The 18,109-nt window shown below is 35.8% G+C and overlaps 1 protein-coding gene across 2 annotated transcripts in view; it reads right to left on the bottom strand.

Moving 5' to 3' along the window:
• The window catches only part of LOC149806739 (putative thiopurine S-methyltransferase), a 43,250-nt gene that overhangs the window by 11,635 nt on the left and 13,506 nt on the right, over positions 1–18,109 (bottom strand). For both annotated transcript variants that reach the window (XM_089957030.1, XM_089957035.1), the window contains 2 exons: positions 9,589–9,718; positions 4,845–4,897 (listed from right to left, as the gene is read on the bottom strand). In XM_089957030.1, the coding sequence (XP_089813156.1) occupies positions 4,845–4,897; positions 9,589–9,718 (183 nt within the window). The remainder of the gene's footprint in view (positions 1–4,844; positions 4,898–9,588; positions 9,719–18,109) is intronic.

Here is an 18,109-nt window from a genome sequence, read left to right as displayed (position 1 = left end):
AATTTCGAAGAATTCAAAACCAGTTTGTACTTTTAACAGTTAAATGTTGAAACAATTTCTGATAATGATACTCTTTAGCAATAACAAGATTTTCAAATCAGCTTCTATTGTTGATGTATTGGATGTTAGATGGGCATTATTTTCATTTAGAATCAACAAGACTTCATTTTAGACCAACACAAGGTCTTCTGGTGGAAATGCCATGTTGATATGACTTTTTCCATTTTGGAGAATTATTCATAAAATGTTCACATTGGCCATTATGTATATCAGATTGGCAGAATTTTCTTCAAAAAACCCTGTTGATCTATTCAGAAGGAGTAACAGTAACATCACCTTTAAGATAGCCACTGGAGCAAGCATACAAGATGAACAAGCGACACCATTTCTTTTTGGACCAACTAGGTATCATAAGAAGTCTTCTGGTGAAAACATATGGTAATATTGCTTTCCAAGTCACACAATTTTATCTTATCTATGTTTTATTACAAATAAATAAAATGGTGTGTACATGTACCATGTTACCATTTATTATGTAGTCTTGAGATGGTCCCTCATCAAAAGCAAAAGGTGGCTTTGGATGACATCGATCAACACTCATTTCATCCATTGTGCTGATTATTTCAACTTGTCACTATGTTTTGAGTAACTGTTTGATAATTATTTCTTGTCAAAGATGATATTTTATGTTGCCTTATTTGTTTAAGGACACACGGTACTAATAGCATGGAAAAATGGGAACCAGCCTGGAAATGGGTGAACCTAAAATAGAGTATATATGGGTTAGGCTGACCAGGATTGGTTAATAATGTAAGTTCTGTTTTAGGAAAAATAATCTATTGAGAGTTTATCCTAGTTGTAAGTGAAAAAAATAGAGACATTATTTTACTGATGGAATTTCAATCCGTTAACAGTCATGAACACTTTGACTCTTTGGTGCGGAATTTAAAGCACATGTTTCAAACACATGCAGGTCCAGAAAATGCAATGGCTTATATCCTTTCCTCTACACAGAAGCTGCATCCAGGTTTCCTCTATACTGATAAATATAGGTTTGATCATGAGAACTCAAAAGTTTAAAGTTATTGAATTTTTAATACCATGGAGTTTGCATAAGTTTACTATGGGAACTGAATTAGTACCCTGAGTCCTTAAGGTGTATTTTAGTCAAATACTACTTCCCGGAATGTGCTCCACTAAGTCTGTAATGGCGTCATTGTTCCCTGTATTCTATGTTGCTAAGTGGTAGGTGGTAGTGTTCCCATTTCTAACACCCAAATTGGAGAACCTTTGTTGTCCCCATTGTTTATGTTTATGTAAACATCCAAGGTTCTCCAAGGGTGTAGAGAGTATAAATAATGCCTTCTCATTCCAGATGTGAGATGGACAGCATTTACATCAGAGTCGGCTGTCTCCTTTCGGAATAAAAATTCGAACATAAATTTCAAAAGTAGGAAATTACAAATTTTAGTCGTTTTGAAAAGGTATCAACCTTGAAAAATTGTATTCAGCTAAAACACCATCTCTGAAATTGTTATTGTATTAGAATACCAAATTTCAGACATGCCCTGATTTTGAATTATCTGAATTTTGGGTTTATCTGTATTTCAGATTTACCTAGGGTTTGATGTATTCATATTTTGGATTTGCCCAGATTTTCTTCTGCAGGTTTTATTATATAGGGAGTATATATAAATAAGGCAGGACAGATCTCCACCAATAGGATTATAGTTTGATGTCATAAAAGATAACCTTCATTTTACCAAAATTTTAACTTATACAAATATGTTGTTCTTAAAGGAATATGTATATGAAAAATTGTGTAATGTGAAAACCATGTTTACTGAGGTTTGTACAGTAAATGCATGGTCATGAATTAAAATTAGTATTGTGTATGCCAATGTAATTGTGATAGTGTGAGTAGCAGAAAAAGAATAGAGACAACATAATCAAAAGTAAAACATAATTTATTCTGTATTTATTTATGTCACAAACAGCACACGTTTTTTTCTTCTTCTCTGTAATCTCTTCCGTCTTTATAGATTTTACTGGATACAAATATTAGCACCAACACCACTAGCATAGTTCTGCATAGCTGCCAACCTTCCAGGCTGACAGAAGACTTTTGGTTCTCTCACAGGAATATTTGGAAGTGATTTTCGAGTCCGGGAACATTTGTCAGAACAAATGTTTAGCATGGTCTCCAGCTGATAAAGGTAGATTGTGTTCGACAAGAAAACTCACAAATAATGCTTCAGCATTGGTAGCCTGCAGGTCTTCCGCCGATGGCTTAAAATATTCCAGAGCTGAAATCTGCGAATTCTTAATTTTCACAACTTCTAAGTGTCTTTTGCAACCGACGTGCTTCCTCACATCGTCTCTGCGATGGCACACTGAATGCAAAAAGTATGATGAATATCAATGTTTAATGGCAGAATGCATGAACAATTTTTGATATATTCCAAATTAAACTTCACTTTTTGAGTAATACATTTCTTTTTCCTTGGTGGTGAAAACATTTTCAAAATCTTACATGCGATGCTGAACGGTAACTCAAATCAGTGTTGGTGACACATGCGCGGAGCAAAATTCCAGTTAGGCCCCACTTTCTCTCAAAAGCATTTGTAAAACTACTCTTATACATATAGATTAAAATAGGCTAAAATGCTTGCTACCGGGCCAACTGTACTAATCAGCTGCAGATCTACTAATATCATGACCAGCAGTACCAGATCATTTTGGCAACTGCAAATATCACGACTAGCGCTTAACAGGAAATCGGTTATTTTATTAAAGATTTAAAATAATTGAGGTTTGGAGAATTTGTGAATTTTTGGCTTGCGGCATGAATCCGTGAATCACTGAAAAAGTTGTGAAATTCACACCAAATTCATGAGGGTTGGCAGCTATGTTTCTATTCTCATTTCACCTCAAGCCAGTACCAGGTGAAGCCAGAATATGTATGACTGAAAGAACCCTAGTAAACAACTGTAACAATATGACTTTGTTCAGGAGTAGTGACAAAATGTTCAAGATGGCCACTGTGGCAGCCATGATGGACATCAAGATTGGTACCATTTTCATTTAGAGCCAACTACACATCCTGAGAAGGCTTTCAGCGAAAACCCTACGCTAATATGACAAGTTGCAATAACAAGATTTTTAAGATGGTCACTGTGATGGCCATAGTGGACATGAAATCAGCACCATTTTCACTGAAGAAGAACTACAGATCATAAGAAGACTTCTGTTCAGGAGGAGTTACAACAAGATGTATAAGAAGGTGGTTGTGGTGGCCATTTGAATGTTCGACTGACACCATTTTCATTCAGAACCGACTCAGGCATGGGATGAATGTGTGTCTAAAGTTTCATGGCAAACCTCCAAGTAGTTCAGAGGAGGAAGTAATAACAAACTTGTGATAATGGATGGCTGAACAATGGACAAATGACCATCACATAATCTCTTCTACTCAAATGGCAAGTTGAGCTAAATAACTACCAATTTTAGTCCAATCTTAAGTTTCATTCTTTTATCTTAGGTGTGTCTGTGTATCTCTGAGGGTTTGGGGGACTTTTTTAAACCAGGATATTGTTTTCTTTTGCCTCAAGACAATGTTGTTTTCTTCAACCAGGACAACCAACTGAATTAGTTTTTTTTTTATTTACAAATCAAAGCATAAGTATTTCTTGTATAGGTTTTGGTGTTCCAGCAGCAATGTTCTCAGAAAAATGCAGCCCCCCCCCCATGCTCCCTACAAATTAAATGGTTTGTCCCTAAACAATGCAAGAAAATGAGAATGGTCCAATTCATAGAATCTGAATAAGAAATATCTTCAACAATATTCTAGCCAATAATCTGATTTAAAAGTATTAGATACACTGCCAATTCTTCACAATGTTGCATTAAAACAAAAAGCTGAATTGACGTGTCACAAACTTACACTGTGTCTTCATTATGAATATACAATAATTAAATCTCAATGATCTCAAAAGCTGAACAGGAAAAATATTTGGGTAAGTTTGGATTTAAAAAAAACAAGTTTCTTAATTTCTATCAAGTTTGGTAAAGAGAGATTCAGGCACAATGACTGTCACAGTAATCACAATTTGAGTAAGTTACTGAAATCATCATGCAGCGTTATATACATGATACATGCATACATGATGTAAAATTCCATAATTTTCATTTGCATCACCCTTTCTCTAAAGCAGTAAATCTAAGTTAATAGCTGCATATGACACTGAAAGTAATTTTCTCATTAACTCAGTTCACTTTCTACTAAACTTGGGGCAGAACATGAAAAATGCATGGTGGTTCAGCAAGTTGAACACAGTAAATATCAACTTTTAATGAACATACATTAAAATTTGGTCAAAATCTGCTAGAGCAGTTTTTTGAAGAAGTCATTTTAAGGTTATTGCATTTTTAGTTACAGTGACAATTTTCAATGGCAGATCTGCATCCTTAAAACAAGTTTGAAAGAGCAACAGCAATCAAAACAGCATTTGACAGACTCCAGTACTGCGGAGTAATATCTGAGTGGTGTGAGCATCTGATTGAATGAAATTTAGTAGGTGATAATGGATACCTCAAAAAAGTGGTAAACTTCTTAGTTATTTAATTCTTCTTTACATGTTCCAATAGTCATAACTTCTCATTAGGTCATACTGCGTAAGAAAATAAAACTGACAACAACTCTTTAACTTAGTGTTTCAACAAAATAGGAGACTGTCTAATTATGGACTTTAACTCTACCACTACATTTAAGTGATTCAAAATATGTAACTGAAAGAATATGTCTGGATATAAATAAAGGTGTAAAGAGACAAAACACTACTTACTTTGATAACAGATACAGGTCACAACAATATATCTTTATCATTCCATCTTCACTCTGAAAACAAGAGAGTTAGGAGTAAATGAGTATAAGCATTTTCACTGTTCTCTTAAAATTTATTAATCTATAACAAAATTTTATTTAACTATACTAGTGTTGAGAAAAACATTTCACTTGAATATATATAAATTAAGGAGTTTGATGAAATAGGCGTGAATACATAATATACAATCCACCTCCACCCCCATCTTGTTTAGGTCATGTTGACACTGTGCCAAAAACATTACAATTTACACCTAATTCAATCCCATCTTGTTACAGGTCATGAGACTATGACCCTGACCTTTTAATCTTGATATAGTAAACCTGTCTGTGAAGTGTGGTGCAGGAAAATTTAACAGAACTCAAGCTATTATGCAATAACTTATTTCTCTAAAAGCTACAGTAACCTTGACATGACCTTTAGATGTAAAATTTGATTAATAAGCTCCTTTAAATCATCAAGAAAAACATCTGGAATTTTTGGTAAAAATGTAAAACTGAGTTATAATTGTGCTGAAACCGTTTATTTATAAGATCATGGCGACCTTGATATCTGACCTTCAGACACTTCAATTAATACTCTCCTTTATCTCTTATATGGAAATCAACATGCAGAGTTAAGTGAAGAAGACCTAATGAAAACAAAACTCACTGCATGAAAACCACTTTGTGAGGATCAGAGTTATCTTAACCTTTGATGTTTTGACCCCTAAATCAATAGGGTAGATTTGTCTACTATGGAGCAACTCTGCAAAGATTGGTTAAGGCAAGTGAAGTTGAATGTATGTTATTACAATGAACCATTTTGCTCTGGTCACTCATGGTAACCTTTGACCTGTTAATCTCCAAATCAGTATGATTTTTGGTCTTCTGTAGAGCAACCATCCTGCAAAGTTTGATGAAAGGATGATTTATATGATATGCACTTGAGAGCTCAGATGTTGATGCAATTTAGTCTTTAAGAAGGAAAAAGAGGAAAGCAATGAACTTGGGTGGAAAGTGAGATTTACAATCAATTTAGAGTTTAACTAAATGTGAAGTCAATTGAGATCAGAGAAAAATAGTACCATTACTTGTATAAAGCCAGCCCTGTGTTTAATATTCCTCATTACAGGTAGCAGTAGGACACAGGTAACACTGTATCATAGATCAATCTCAGTCTCTCTCTCTCTCTCTAGTACTAACAGTAGCAACTGGTGATCACTAACCATCAATCTTCAGTATTTGTGTAAATCCTATTTATTTTCTATTTTGTTTTCTTTGAGATTTAAATCTTTAGATGTATTTAGAATTTCTTTAATTTGTATGTGTGTGTGTGTGTGTGTGCATGATTTTATAGTGATGCCTAGCACTGGGGCATCATGCCACAAACATGTAGCATAATGTCCCACCCAGTCATATTATCGTGACACCAGGCCAACCAGTCCTAACACTAACCTCTTAATGCTGAGCACCAAGCGAGGCAGCTGTTAGTACCATTTACAAAGCTTGGTCCAGGTGTGCGACACAGAACTAGTCTTATTATCCATAACCCCTTCTCTTATTAAATCACAGTAATCTTCACCTTTGATATTTTTAATTAAAATCAGGAGGATTTTTCCTTAATCCAAGTACAAGCCATTCATAAAGTTTGATGTTCAAGTAAGTGATGTAAATTTATGATGCAGAAACAATTTTTCTTCTTTTGGTCACCATGACCTTGACCTTTGCCCTTAAATCAATTGATTTCTTTCTTATTCAAAGTGCAAGCCATCCACAAAGTTTAGCCCATATGATGAAGAGCTAATGTTATTATGCAGTAACCACTTTTCTCTTCTTCTCATCAAGGTGACCTTGACCATTAACCCCAAAATGAATAGGTTTTTTCCTTAGCCCAAATGGAAGTCATCCACATAGCTTTTAAACTATAGACAATGTAAAAATGTAGTTATTGTGCCACAACAAAATTTGTAAACGATGGATGGATGGATATCATAAAATAATACACTCTATCTAGTTGTGGGCATATAAAAATTAGTCTCACTTCCAATATAACAAAGAGGCATATCAATGAGCAGAAAAATTTATTCCACTGTTTGTAATACAGTTTTCTTTTTATTCATTCATTTATTTTTAAATTTCACTATCTTCCATGTTAAAAGTTCAGCCAGGCTGATAAATGTATTTCAGGGTTTGTAGCCACATCATGATCATCAACTGCACTATATATCTGCCAATCATTAGGAACATTTAAACAACATAAGGCATGTGGCTGACCTGCATGGAATGATCCACTGGTCAGCAGTCAGTGAGTACTAGTCAACAGAGCTGACCAGGTATGGTCAGGCGGATCTGTATACTGGAGGATGTACCTGCACTGGTCAATATATGGGACAGAATGTGACCAACATTAATATCTTAAATAACTTGCCAGATTGGGCTAGTCTTAGCAGATTGGGCAAGTCTTAGCTGATTGGGCAAGTCTTAGCGATTCTAATTGCCCTGACCAGTTCATTATTTGCACTGACCTATTCTGGGTCAAAATGAAAAGAAAACAATAATATCACAGCTTACCGTTACATGATTGATAAATAATATTCTCATTTATTTAAATGCAATAACAGCAAACTAGAATACAGAACGGTCAAATATCTGGCGGGAAAAAATTACACCTAAATCAACATAAACTTCAGAACAGAAATAAATTATATTTGATTAGATATTACTTTCAAAATATAAAGATTTTTTATATAATTTCGACAGAACTAATAAATAACATGGGTCCAAGAATAGACTGATATGCTCAACTGTCCAAAAAGAATTTCCAGAATTCAAGATAAGACCTTTTCTTCTTATAACTGAAGAGTGTTGAAACTATCTCTGATAAGAACTGGGTACCATGAAAATGTTTGCACTGTGGTACTTCTGAATGAACTGCGATACATAGCACAGTGTAACACAACTATATTTGAAACCAACAATTTAATGTTCTGGGGCAGGGGTCTGACATTTTCTTGTTTAATTTCCTTCTGTCCATAGCTAGTAAAATATCGTTCTCTGCTTTAAAGCAAAATAACAAAATATATAAATGATATTATTTGGAAAATATTAAAAAGAAATATTTCAGCTCAAAAGAAAATCACAGAAACCTGCACCCCACCCCACTCCAAATAAATGGCCAGTACCTTATTGTAGACGAACATGCTATGATCATTTTAACTGGTGTGTAACTAAAATGGGATGATTAATCTTACACTATAGTTGATGATGTGAAAGACATCATGCTGATATTAGAGAGCTTATTGATAAAAATGGAAGTGTTGATACTAAAGTCTACAGTTTGCTAGCTACTCCCTTGATATAAAAGTGAGGGCAACTTTGAGTGGGATGCCCTCACCTGGGCATGATATTTTTCAAAAGAGAGCCAGTAAACATAAAACAGTTGCTCAAACAAATGAGAAAATGTTTAGAGGACTTGAGAATTTTGTAACTGTCATACAGAAAACACATGAATCCCTGAAACTTGCAGAACAGTTCACAGTCTCATAATGGAATACACATAATTAACAAATTCACATACATCATGAATAACTAAAACGTGGGTTGGGGGGATAATATGAAATTTTCCTGAAAATTTTATTTGACCTGAATACTTTTTACAACATTACATTTGGCCACCATGTTAAGCATACATGATACATTGCAAATATGATTAAAAGATCATAAAAATTATATTGGTAATATCCACCATTAATTGGCAACAAATACAACCATTTAGTATAAAAAGGTAATTTTTAAAACTATTTTGTAAAAATAATAAAAACACGTTGTTAATATGATTAAAGTCATAACAGGATTCCCTGGGAATTTACTTACATTCCTTACCAATGGAAACTACAGCTGTGCAGGTACAGTGAAGAGTACCGTGACATGTACCACCAGAACAAAAAATACCATGGTAAACCAATATACAGGTAATAACATGCACATCAATCTCTGATATTCTTCAGCAATCAAATTTTCAAACCTGCTGCTCCGACAGCCATGTTGGATGTAAGACTGGCACCATTTACAATGAGGATAAAGTAATATTAGAATTTTTTTGTTCAAACCCCATGCCAATATGACCATCCATGCAGGAGATTTAGAGACACCATTTTTTATTGTGATTTAAAATCAATTAGAGACACCATTTTTTATTGTGATTTAAAATTTCTTCAATGAGAGACACCATTTTTTATTGTGATTTTCTTCAAGTTCAACAAATAGGGGTCATTTTTTTGGGCATTTTCTAGTATAAAAAGAATAGGATCCAAGCCTTATAAGCATGTTCGCAAGTTATGATGGGAACGGTGTAGTGTGAAATAAGAATTACTCTGTTGCATTATTTGAGTTAAATATTTTCCTCAAAACATTTTTGACACCAACATCCAAGTCACTTGCCCACTCAGAAAAACTCTTTCTTTAACTTCACTAGCCCTGACTTTAATTTTACATGCCTTCAGGAATCAGGCAACCAGTATAAATGCTTAGCACCATATTACATGTCTACAAACCCAAAAACACATTTGTCATCCTGTCTGAATATGTCAATGTAAGGTTTTTCTTTTAAATGATGAACAAGAAGAAAGTCATAAAAAGTGACAATAAATCAACTGCTATTTTTTATGACAATTTTTATCTGAGCTCTGCTGTATATATATGCAAATAAAATATATCTAGTACACCTGATATAACTTGCCATCAAGATTTGGTAAATCAGTACTGGAATACTGCATTCCTTGCTCAGAGAAGAATAGTTCTACAGCTGGGGCATGTGACTCCACTCCTACAACCTCATGACCTTTATCGGCAAACCTAAATTTGATAATAAATATATATATATATTAGTAAGTAATTACATGCAAGTCAATTTATTACAAGGCATCAGTGATATAATATTGCATTAATTCAAGTCCTACATTGAATAAGGTACCTGAAATATTGCATTATCACAATCTCACATATGGTAGCGATAAATTACTGGATATTCACATTTCATTGGGTACCAATTTTTGGCATGTTGTGGTGTTATAAACCAAGAATTGAAGGTCAAAATAAGCAATGGAACCTCTATGGGAACAACAGGACCCCTTTCACCTGTAAAAATATTTTTGCAAAACCAAGAAAATAATTACCTAGAGAAATAAATTAAAACAATCATCTACAAATTAAAAGAAAATAGTTACCTATGAAAATAATTACCTTTAGAAATAAATAAAAATAATCATCTACAACAATAAATGAATTGTTAAGCATCTGTATTAAACTAAATCTGAAACACTTTTATGCAAATGACTGAAAAATCCAACAGTATGTTTTGTGAAATGATCAGATTATCTTGCATCTGTGTTCATTCCTCAAAAAAAATACTACTTGAAAAATATATTTAATATCCTGCTTGCCCTTAAACACAAAACATGCTTATTCCATAACTTTCATATGAAATGTACAGTCACATCATTTTCATTCTTTTACTTTCATATGAAATGTAGTTACATCATGCTCATTCCATAACTTTCATATGAAATGTACAGTCACATCATTCTCATTCCATAACTTTCATATGAAATGTACAGTGACATCATGCTCATTCCGTAACTTTCATATGAAATGTACATACATGCCTGATTATTTATTTACAACATAATGCCATCAATCAGCAATTCATAAACAGTCACATCATTCTCATTCCATAACTTTCATATGAATTTAGATAGCCACATACATGCCAACACTGCCCCCATCACCCCCAAAAGATATATGTATAATTATTAATATGACAAATGCAAACAAATGTAATTTGGGAGTAAAAAGTGTAATCTACATGCCTGAATTCCAGCACATATTAATAAGATACATTTTTACTACTAGCCTGGTTCTGCAGCATCAAAATTCTTGTCACAAAGGACAAAAAAAGATGGATCAGAACCACAATATAGCGCAAAAAATATACTTAAAAATTATTTATCTTCAGCACTCATTAACTATTATACATGTTTAAATTTTGCTGAATGATTGTGAACAGGAAATCTGCAATGAGATCAGGTACTCAGATTGCTCTTTTACATTACTTTCGTATTTTTCTCTTAAAGGTTGTAAAGAACTTTCTCAAATTTATATAAGCGGAATTAAAGAAAGCAAGGATAATAAAAATAACAAAAACAACTTTTTATTGCTTTATTTTTTTTTTTTTAATGTACCATCAAGGCGTAATCCATATACAGTCTAGCATACTGCATAATTTGGTGAAAAAACAAACAATGAAATGTACAGTCACATCATGCTCATCCCATAACTTTCATATGAAATGTACAATCACATCATGCTCATTCCATAACTTTCATATGAAATGTACACAGTTACATCATGCTCATTCCATAACTTTCATATGAAATGTACAATCACATCATGCTCATTCCATAACTTTCATATGAAATGTACAATCACATCATGCTCATTCCATAACTTTCATATGAAATGTACACAGTCACATCATGCTCATTATTTTACTTTCATATGAAATGAACACAGTTACATCATGCTCATTCCATAACTTTCATATGAAATGTACACAGTTACATCATGCTCATTCCATAACTTTCATATGAAATGTACACAGTCACATCATGCTCATTCCATAACTTTCGTATAAAATGTACACAGTCACATCATGCTCATTCCATAACTTTCATATGAAATGTACACAGTCACATCATGCTCATTATTTTACTTTCATATGAAATGTACACAGTTACATCATGCTCATTCCATAACTTTCATATGAAATGTACACAGTCACATCATGCTCATTCCATAACTTTTGTATAAAATGTACACAGTCACATCATGCTCATTCCATAACTTTCATATGAAATGTACACAATCACATCATTCTCATCCCATAACTTTCATATGAAATGTACACAGTCACATCATTCTCATTCCATAACTTTCATATTAATGACACGATACCATCAATCAGCAATTCGCAAACCTTGGTAAAACTTCTCATAGCACAGTTGTGTGACATCATGTGATGTAACAGGTTTGGATATATTGTCAAAATATCCAAGTTTTCCTTACGTGAAACACCGTCTTACATATTTTAACACACTTCATTAATTTACTTCAAATAAAGTCAGTAATCATTACAGATTCATAATATATGAAACCCATCAATAATTATGTAAAATTAAATGTCAGTATTTTCAGTGCTCTAAATTTTCAAGTCTATGACATCTGTTATACTTTGAAATGGAACATAGCTCAGTTATTGTCTTATGTACCACCACTACAACAATAGTTTTAAAAAAAACTGTCTGTAAATGTATTCCATATAACATCCTTTAAGGAATTTGGTGTATAACACATTGTACCATATCACTGAGCATCATCTACATGTACACTTCAAAAATCATTCCTATTTAAGGTCTTGCTTTGCAGGAGAAGCTTTAAGTAATGGGTGCAATACCCACCTGTTCATCAAATATATACCAAAAAGACCCAAGTAGACCCGAGACCACTCACCTGAGTGTCATCTGCCTAATAGCTAAAAGCAAGAACAGCTGGCGAAGAACTCTGATTTAGTAGGATGTTTTCAGTAGTAATGTCTTCTAATGCTGTTGATAACATGTTACAAAATCATTCCAAGCTTTCTTTATGTTCTGCAATGACATTCATTTGTTCAATACTGAATGCCCTTAAGGAAGGATGATTCTCTCAAGTTTTGTCAAATACTATTGAGTAGTGCCTTAGCTAAAGGTGTTTAAACATGTATCTATTTCTTGAAACAGTGACCATATTTGATAGAAACATGAATGGCATTCAATCTTCAATGCTCTGTCAAATCTGGTCAAATTCTATTAAACAGCTCTTAGGTACATGTAAAAGGCTTTTCTATTTTTTAAAGCAGCAATATCTGTTGGCTGATCGTTATTACTTTTGTTTTACAAATTTGAAATTTCTTAATGCCACAATGCTTTGTCATATTTTGTCAAATTCTGCTGAGTGTCTTTAAAAAGAAACTCAGGGCTGGAAAGTGGAAAAATCCACTTGCAAATTTCCTGGGAAAAACTCAAATTCAGCTTGGGCAAGCTTAAGTTTGCAAGGTGCTTCCCCACAGGCAAGTAAAATAAAATCGCGACTTGTGAGAGAGAAAAGTAATATTCAGGTCCTCATGTTTTATGTTCTCCAGCTATAAATTCAAACCCTTTTTTTATGTTAATTAATACCTCAAATACTTAATGAACAAAAAAGATAAGAAAACAAAATAAACTATTTGTAAAATAAATATAACAATGTCAAGAAAACAGCCCATATTTTATTTTGCCTTATTTTTTAACCTTGTCATAATATTATGCTCTCATATTTTTGACAAATTTAAATCTCCCAATGACAAGTTCACTTTTCTAGTCAGAGTCAGCTTGCCCTCGGGCAAGCTTATTAGATTTATCTAGCCCTGAAATTGTTTAAGTTTCTTCAGCTCTACTGGTTGTAGTACAACAGAGTTTATGGGATAGTATTTTGTCCATCATCTGTTTTATTTCGATCCATTATCACAAGTTTGTTATTGCTACTCATCCAGAACTAACTGGAGGATTGCCATAAGACTTTAAATAAGCATTCACCACATGGCCTAGTTAACTGTGCCACACATAAATCCAAAACGGTTGCTACAGTGACCATCTTAACAATATTGTTATCACTACTTCTCCTGAATGGATGGTCATATCATATGGGATTGTACTAAACAACTTCATATGATTTCTAGTTGGTCCCAATGGTGGCGTTCAGACATTTAATATACCTATCATAATGGCAACCTTGAAAAGCTTGTTAGCACTATTTTTTACTGAATGAATGGTCATATCAACATGGGCTTTTCACTGGTGCCAATTCAATGTCTAATATGGCCATCCTGATCATATCAACATTGTGCTCTCACCAAAAGATGTTTTATGATGCCTAGTTGGTATTAAATAGAAATGGTGACAATCTGATGTACAATATGGTCACAGTGGCATCCATCTTGACAATTTTGTTATCGTTGCTCCTCTAAAGCATAAAAGTCATATCATCATCAGGTTTCCCCCAGAAAACTTTATGATGCCTTGTTGGTCCTAAATGAAAAGGGTGCCAAGTTAACATCATGTATGTGCACAAGAGCAGCTAATTTGAAAAATTAATTTTTCCAAGTAAATTATGTTTCTTCACTTACCCAATCATAATACCTTAAGAGTACTGCCACAACTACTTTTAGCTAAAGGAAGCTAAAAGTTGTTTACCGACGCATGTGACAGTCAGGCAGAGTGATCTCCCCTTTCCTATAAGACTAATTGGCTGCATTGAATAAGGATATTCAAGTTACTACTGGAGCGGAAGGCATGCTACCCAAGGATGTAAATGTGGGGAGGCTGGGTGGGTGTATGTGTATTATGACTGGATAAGTAAATTCGAAGAAACATATTATGCCAGAAGAAACTGGTTTCTTCTTTGAATACATCACCTAATTATAATACCTTAGAAGAATAGGTACATCCCCTTATCTCCGGTTCCCTAAGGTATGCGAGACAGCTTCTATGTAACCCGACTGGAGGGGTTTCCATCTAATGGGGCACAGCTTTAAAAGAGAAAACTTTTCTCCCCGCAAATCCAGTGAAAAACATGAAGCTGTGTCTTAAAAAGCTGTCAACCAAACTGGAAGTGAGACCTGTTGAGCTGTGAAGATAGGTCCTACCAGATCGAATTGGCACCACCCACCAATCACAGATAATGGAGATAAAAACTAGAGAATGTGGAATCCGATCTCCATCCCACAGCCTGAATAATGTGGGTTAGAGAACGATTCAGTTCAAAAGTTAGGCCGGTGGCAACTGCCCTAACCTCATGAGCCAAGATGCATGATGAGTTCGTTTTTGCCAAGGTTATTTCCCTGTGTGCTAAGCAAATAACCCACTTAATCCAGGATAAGTTGTTGTTGTTGTAGGGTTTAACACTATTCTTCAGCACACAATAGCCTATACATGACGGCCAGTATTAATGGTGGAGGAAGAACCCGTGAAATCCCCAGAAAGAACCACTGACCCTCGAGAAGCTACTGGCAAGCTTTCTCACATACCCAAATTAGCTGAATCCGAGACTCAGAGGTGAGATGGCAGTGATCCGTAACGGAGAGTGCCTTAGACCACTCAGCCACTCGAGGCCCCTGTTCCAGGATAAGATAGTCTGAGCTGATATATTGTCTTGTTCTGACTTAAAAGGCAGAAAATGAAAGATGTCAGTTAGCGAACAGTTTGAGTCTAAAGCTAGGTTGGTGATAATAGCTTGAACGTCATGAACCAAAATGCATAGTAAGTTCACTGAGCTGGGGTTATTTCTCTATATGCTAGGCAAATAACCCCCTCACTCTAGAATGAGATAGTTTGTTTTGATATATCCCGTCCTTTGATGAGAAGTAGAAAGAAGTGTGATCTCCCTTGACGCATAGGTGCTGTTTTATTAGGTTAACACATGAAGGACTGGACTGGATCTTGTAAGTGGCCATCAGCTGATGTGACTATATCAGACAGGGTCCATCACAAAAGTTGGTTTACCCATTGAAAGGAGACAGTTCTTGATGATGAAAGAGTATGCTGTCATGAGTAAGACTGACCCATCTTGTTTGAACCAGCATGTAATTTGGGACTGCTGATCTAGGATGTATTCGCAAAAATCTGCCTGCCATCGCTAATGCCATGAGGAAGCAGGTCTTGTAGGAAAATGAGCCCAGAGATGCCTTTGAAACTGGTTAAAAAATGTGTCTGTTCAGCTAGGTTAATACCCGAGATATGTGCATAGGGTTAACATTTGGCCAAGTTTACATGAAGTTGGAGAGTAGATTGAATAAGTCCTGGGTTTGCCTAATATCCTTTCTCCCGTGATGACGAAAGATCTCAGCGATTGGGAAGTGGTAGCTTTTGATGGTACTCTGTGCTAACTTTCTCTCTTCGAAGAGCCAGAGGAAGAAATTAGCTATCTGCAGTATAAATACCTGGAGAGGCAGGATATGTTCTTTTGAGATTAAAAAGTGTCATTTGCCTTCATATGCTTTCAGAATAAAGGGTCATCATGACTGAGCAAATCACTCCACAACCAGTTGCAAAAATTATTTAATTCACAGGGCCTGTTTGATATCCAGACATGCAGTGTTCAGGAGCCCCGGATTGGGATGGAACTACTGCCATCATGGTTGTCTGAGTAGGTGAAATAAAACCCATATTTTAAGTGGGGTTTCCACTGCAAAACTGAAGAGCTGATGATCCCTGACTGCTCCCATCAGAGTAGTGTGATGCGGATGAGGAGACCAGCTGATTCCCTTGCCTCCTGCATCACTTGTGGAATCTTAGATGTTGGAGGGCAGATGTTTTCATTCAGGTTGATCTACTCCAACAACTGGGCATCAACTGTGCAAGCTTTTAGGTCTGGGACAGGTGAGACAAAGGTTGGGATTCTGGCAATCCACCTTGTCATAAACTTGTCCATCAATAGTCGGTCCCATTGGGTACAGATCTGAATGAAAAACAAGGGCCGAAGAGATCATTCCTTCTGTACTAGCTAATTGTTCTGTAACAAAAACTCGGCCAGTACATTGAAGCATCTTAGATATGGTGAATATGTACGTGAATTTGTAGATGACAACATCACTTCTGAAAAGTCCCACACCATGACACAAAGGTCTGGGGACTGGGGTCCTCCATGTCATTGGAGATAAATCACCACCGTGGGTCGAGTTCCTCCTTGCCATTTGAGATAAGTTACCACTGTAGAGTTGTCAGAAAGAATGAAAACTCCCTTGCCATGCAAATATTCCTGCCACCAATGAAAGGCTTTTCACAATGGCCATCCTCTCCAAGATCACTGTTATGAACCTGCTGTTCCTGGGCACAGCATGCATTGCTAGGTTCCCCCCCAAAAGGGTAATAGGTGACTCCCCAGTCTTCAGTACTTGCATCGGTATAGACTAGTCTTGAGCCGCTGGACTTGTAAAATGTATAACCACCATGAGCCCAGTTAGGTTTCTCCCAATCCTGCAGATGGTGCCTCAACTGGGTGCAGATGGTAAGAGAATGGTCCAGTGGCAAACCAGGACTTCATTCATGGATAGGAAACTGTTGCAATGGGTGCAAAAGGTGACCTAGGACCATGAGGTACACTGATGCTGTGAGTGATCCTAGTAGGTGAAGGAATTCCCATGCGGATAGAATTTCCTTGAAAGTAAGGTGCCACCATGTGTAGTATTTCAATGCCCAATCCACAGGGAGACAAAATATGCTGCCTATGTAATAAACTCCTGGGTGGAAAAAAAATTGTTGAGATGTAATAGGTAAGAATTTTCCTGGTTGAGAACTCCAGATTGGTAACAAGGGTTTTTATGTCTTGTGGGATCGAACTCACTGATGATGCTTTGGAATGTTGTCCAGGTAACATGATATTGCCACATGATCTAGACATGCACCATTACTCGATTTGTCTGACAAGTGAAGACCCGGTGGTTAATGTTGAGCTCTAATGTGAGTACCCTGAAAAGGTATAAAATGTAGTAAGCGAATTGCAGGAAGGCATAGAAACCCTGGGAATAGAGACATGATGGTATGCACCGAGTAAGTCCACACTGGTAGAAACATCTCCTCCATTGATGGTGCTGAAAATGCCCTGGGGGGGTTTCCAGAGGGAACCATGAAGTGTGAATAAAAGGATTGAGCGTTCTTAGGCTGATGACCAGAAGGAGTGTGTCATTTGCCATTGGGTCCAAGAAAAAAGTGTGGAACAAACGATAGGACCCTATCAGTGCTATATCCGCTTTAGAATGCGAAAAACCGTATTTCGCTGGGTGGAGCTTTGATGGGACGGCTTTAAGAGGGTTATGTCATATGTGTGCCCTTTGATTTCCCATACGATTCCAGTACTATCGACACTGTATTTGTGGGAAAGGGGAGGGAGTATGTCTCCTTGATAGCATGTTTGCGGAGTTCATCCATCTGGATGTTAAACAGAAGGTTGGATGACAAAAGCCGTGTTCTTAGCTGGACTGTATAGTGTTCCTTCAAAAAAATACTGGCAGAGGGCAAGGAGGTGCTTGCAGTTGCAGCTGCATCATGGGGGGGGGGGGTCAGTACGTCTACAAATGTCCCTGACTGTGGAAGTCAATAAAGTCAGACTCCATTTGAT

The sequence above is a fragment of the Sinohyriopsis cumingii genome, chromosome 1 (assembly GCF_028554795.1).
Source record: "Sinohyriopsis cumingii isolate HCF-2022 chromosome 1, ASM2855479v2, whole genome shotgun sequence".
NCBI classification, from domain to species: domain Eukaryota; kingdom Metazoa; phylum Mollusca; class Bivalvia; order Unionida; family Unionidae; genus Sinohyriopsis; species Sinohyriopsis cumingii.
This window is presented reverse-complemented; position numbering and strand designations above follow the sequence as displayed.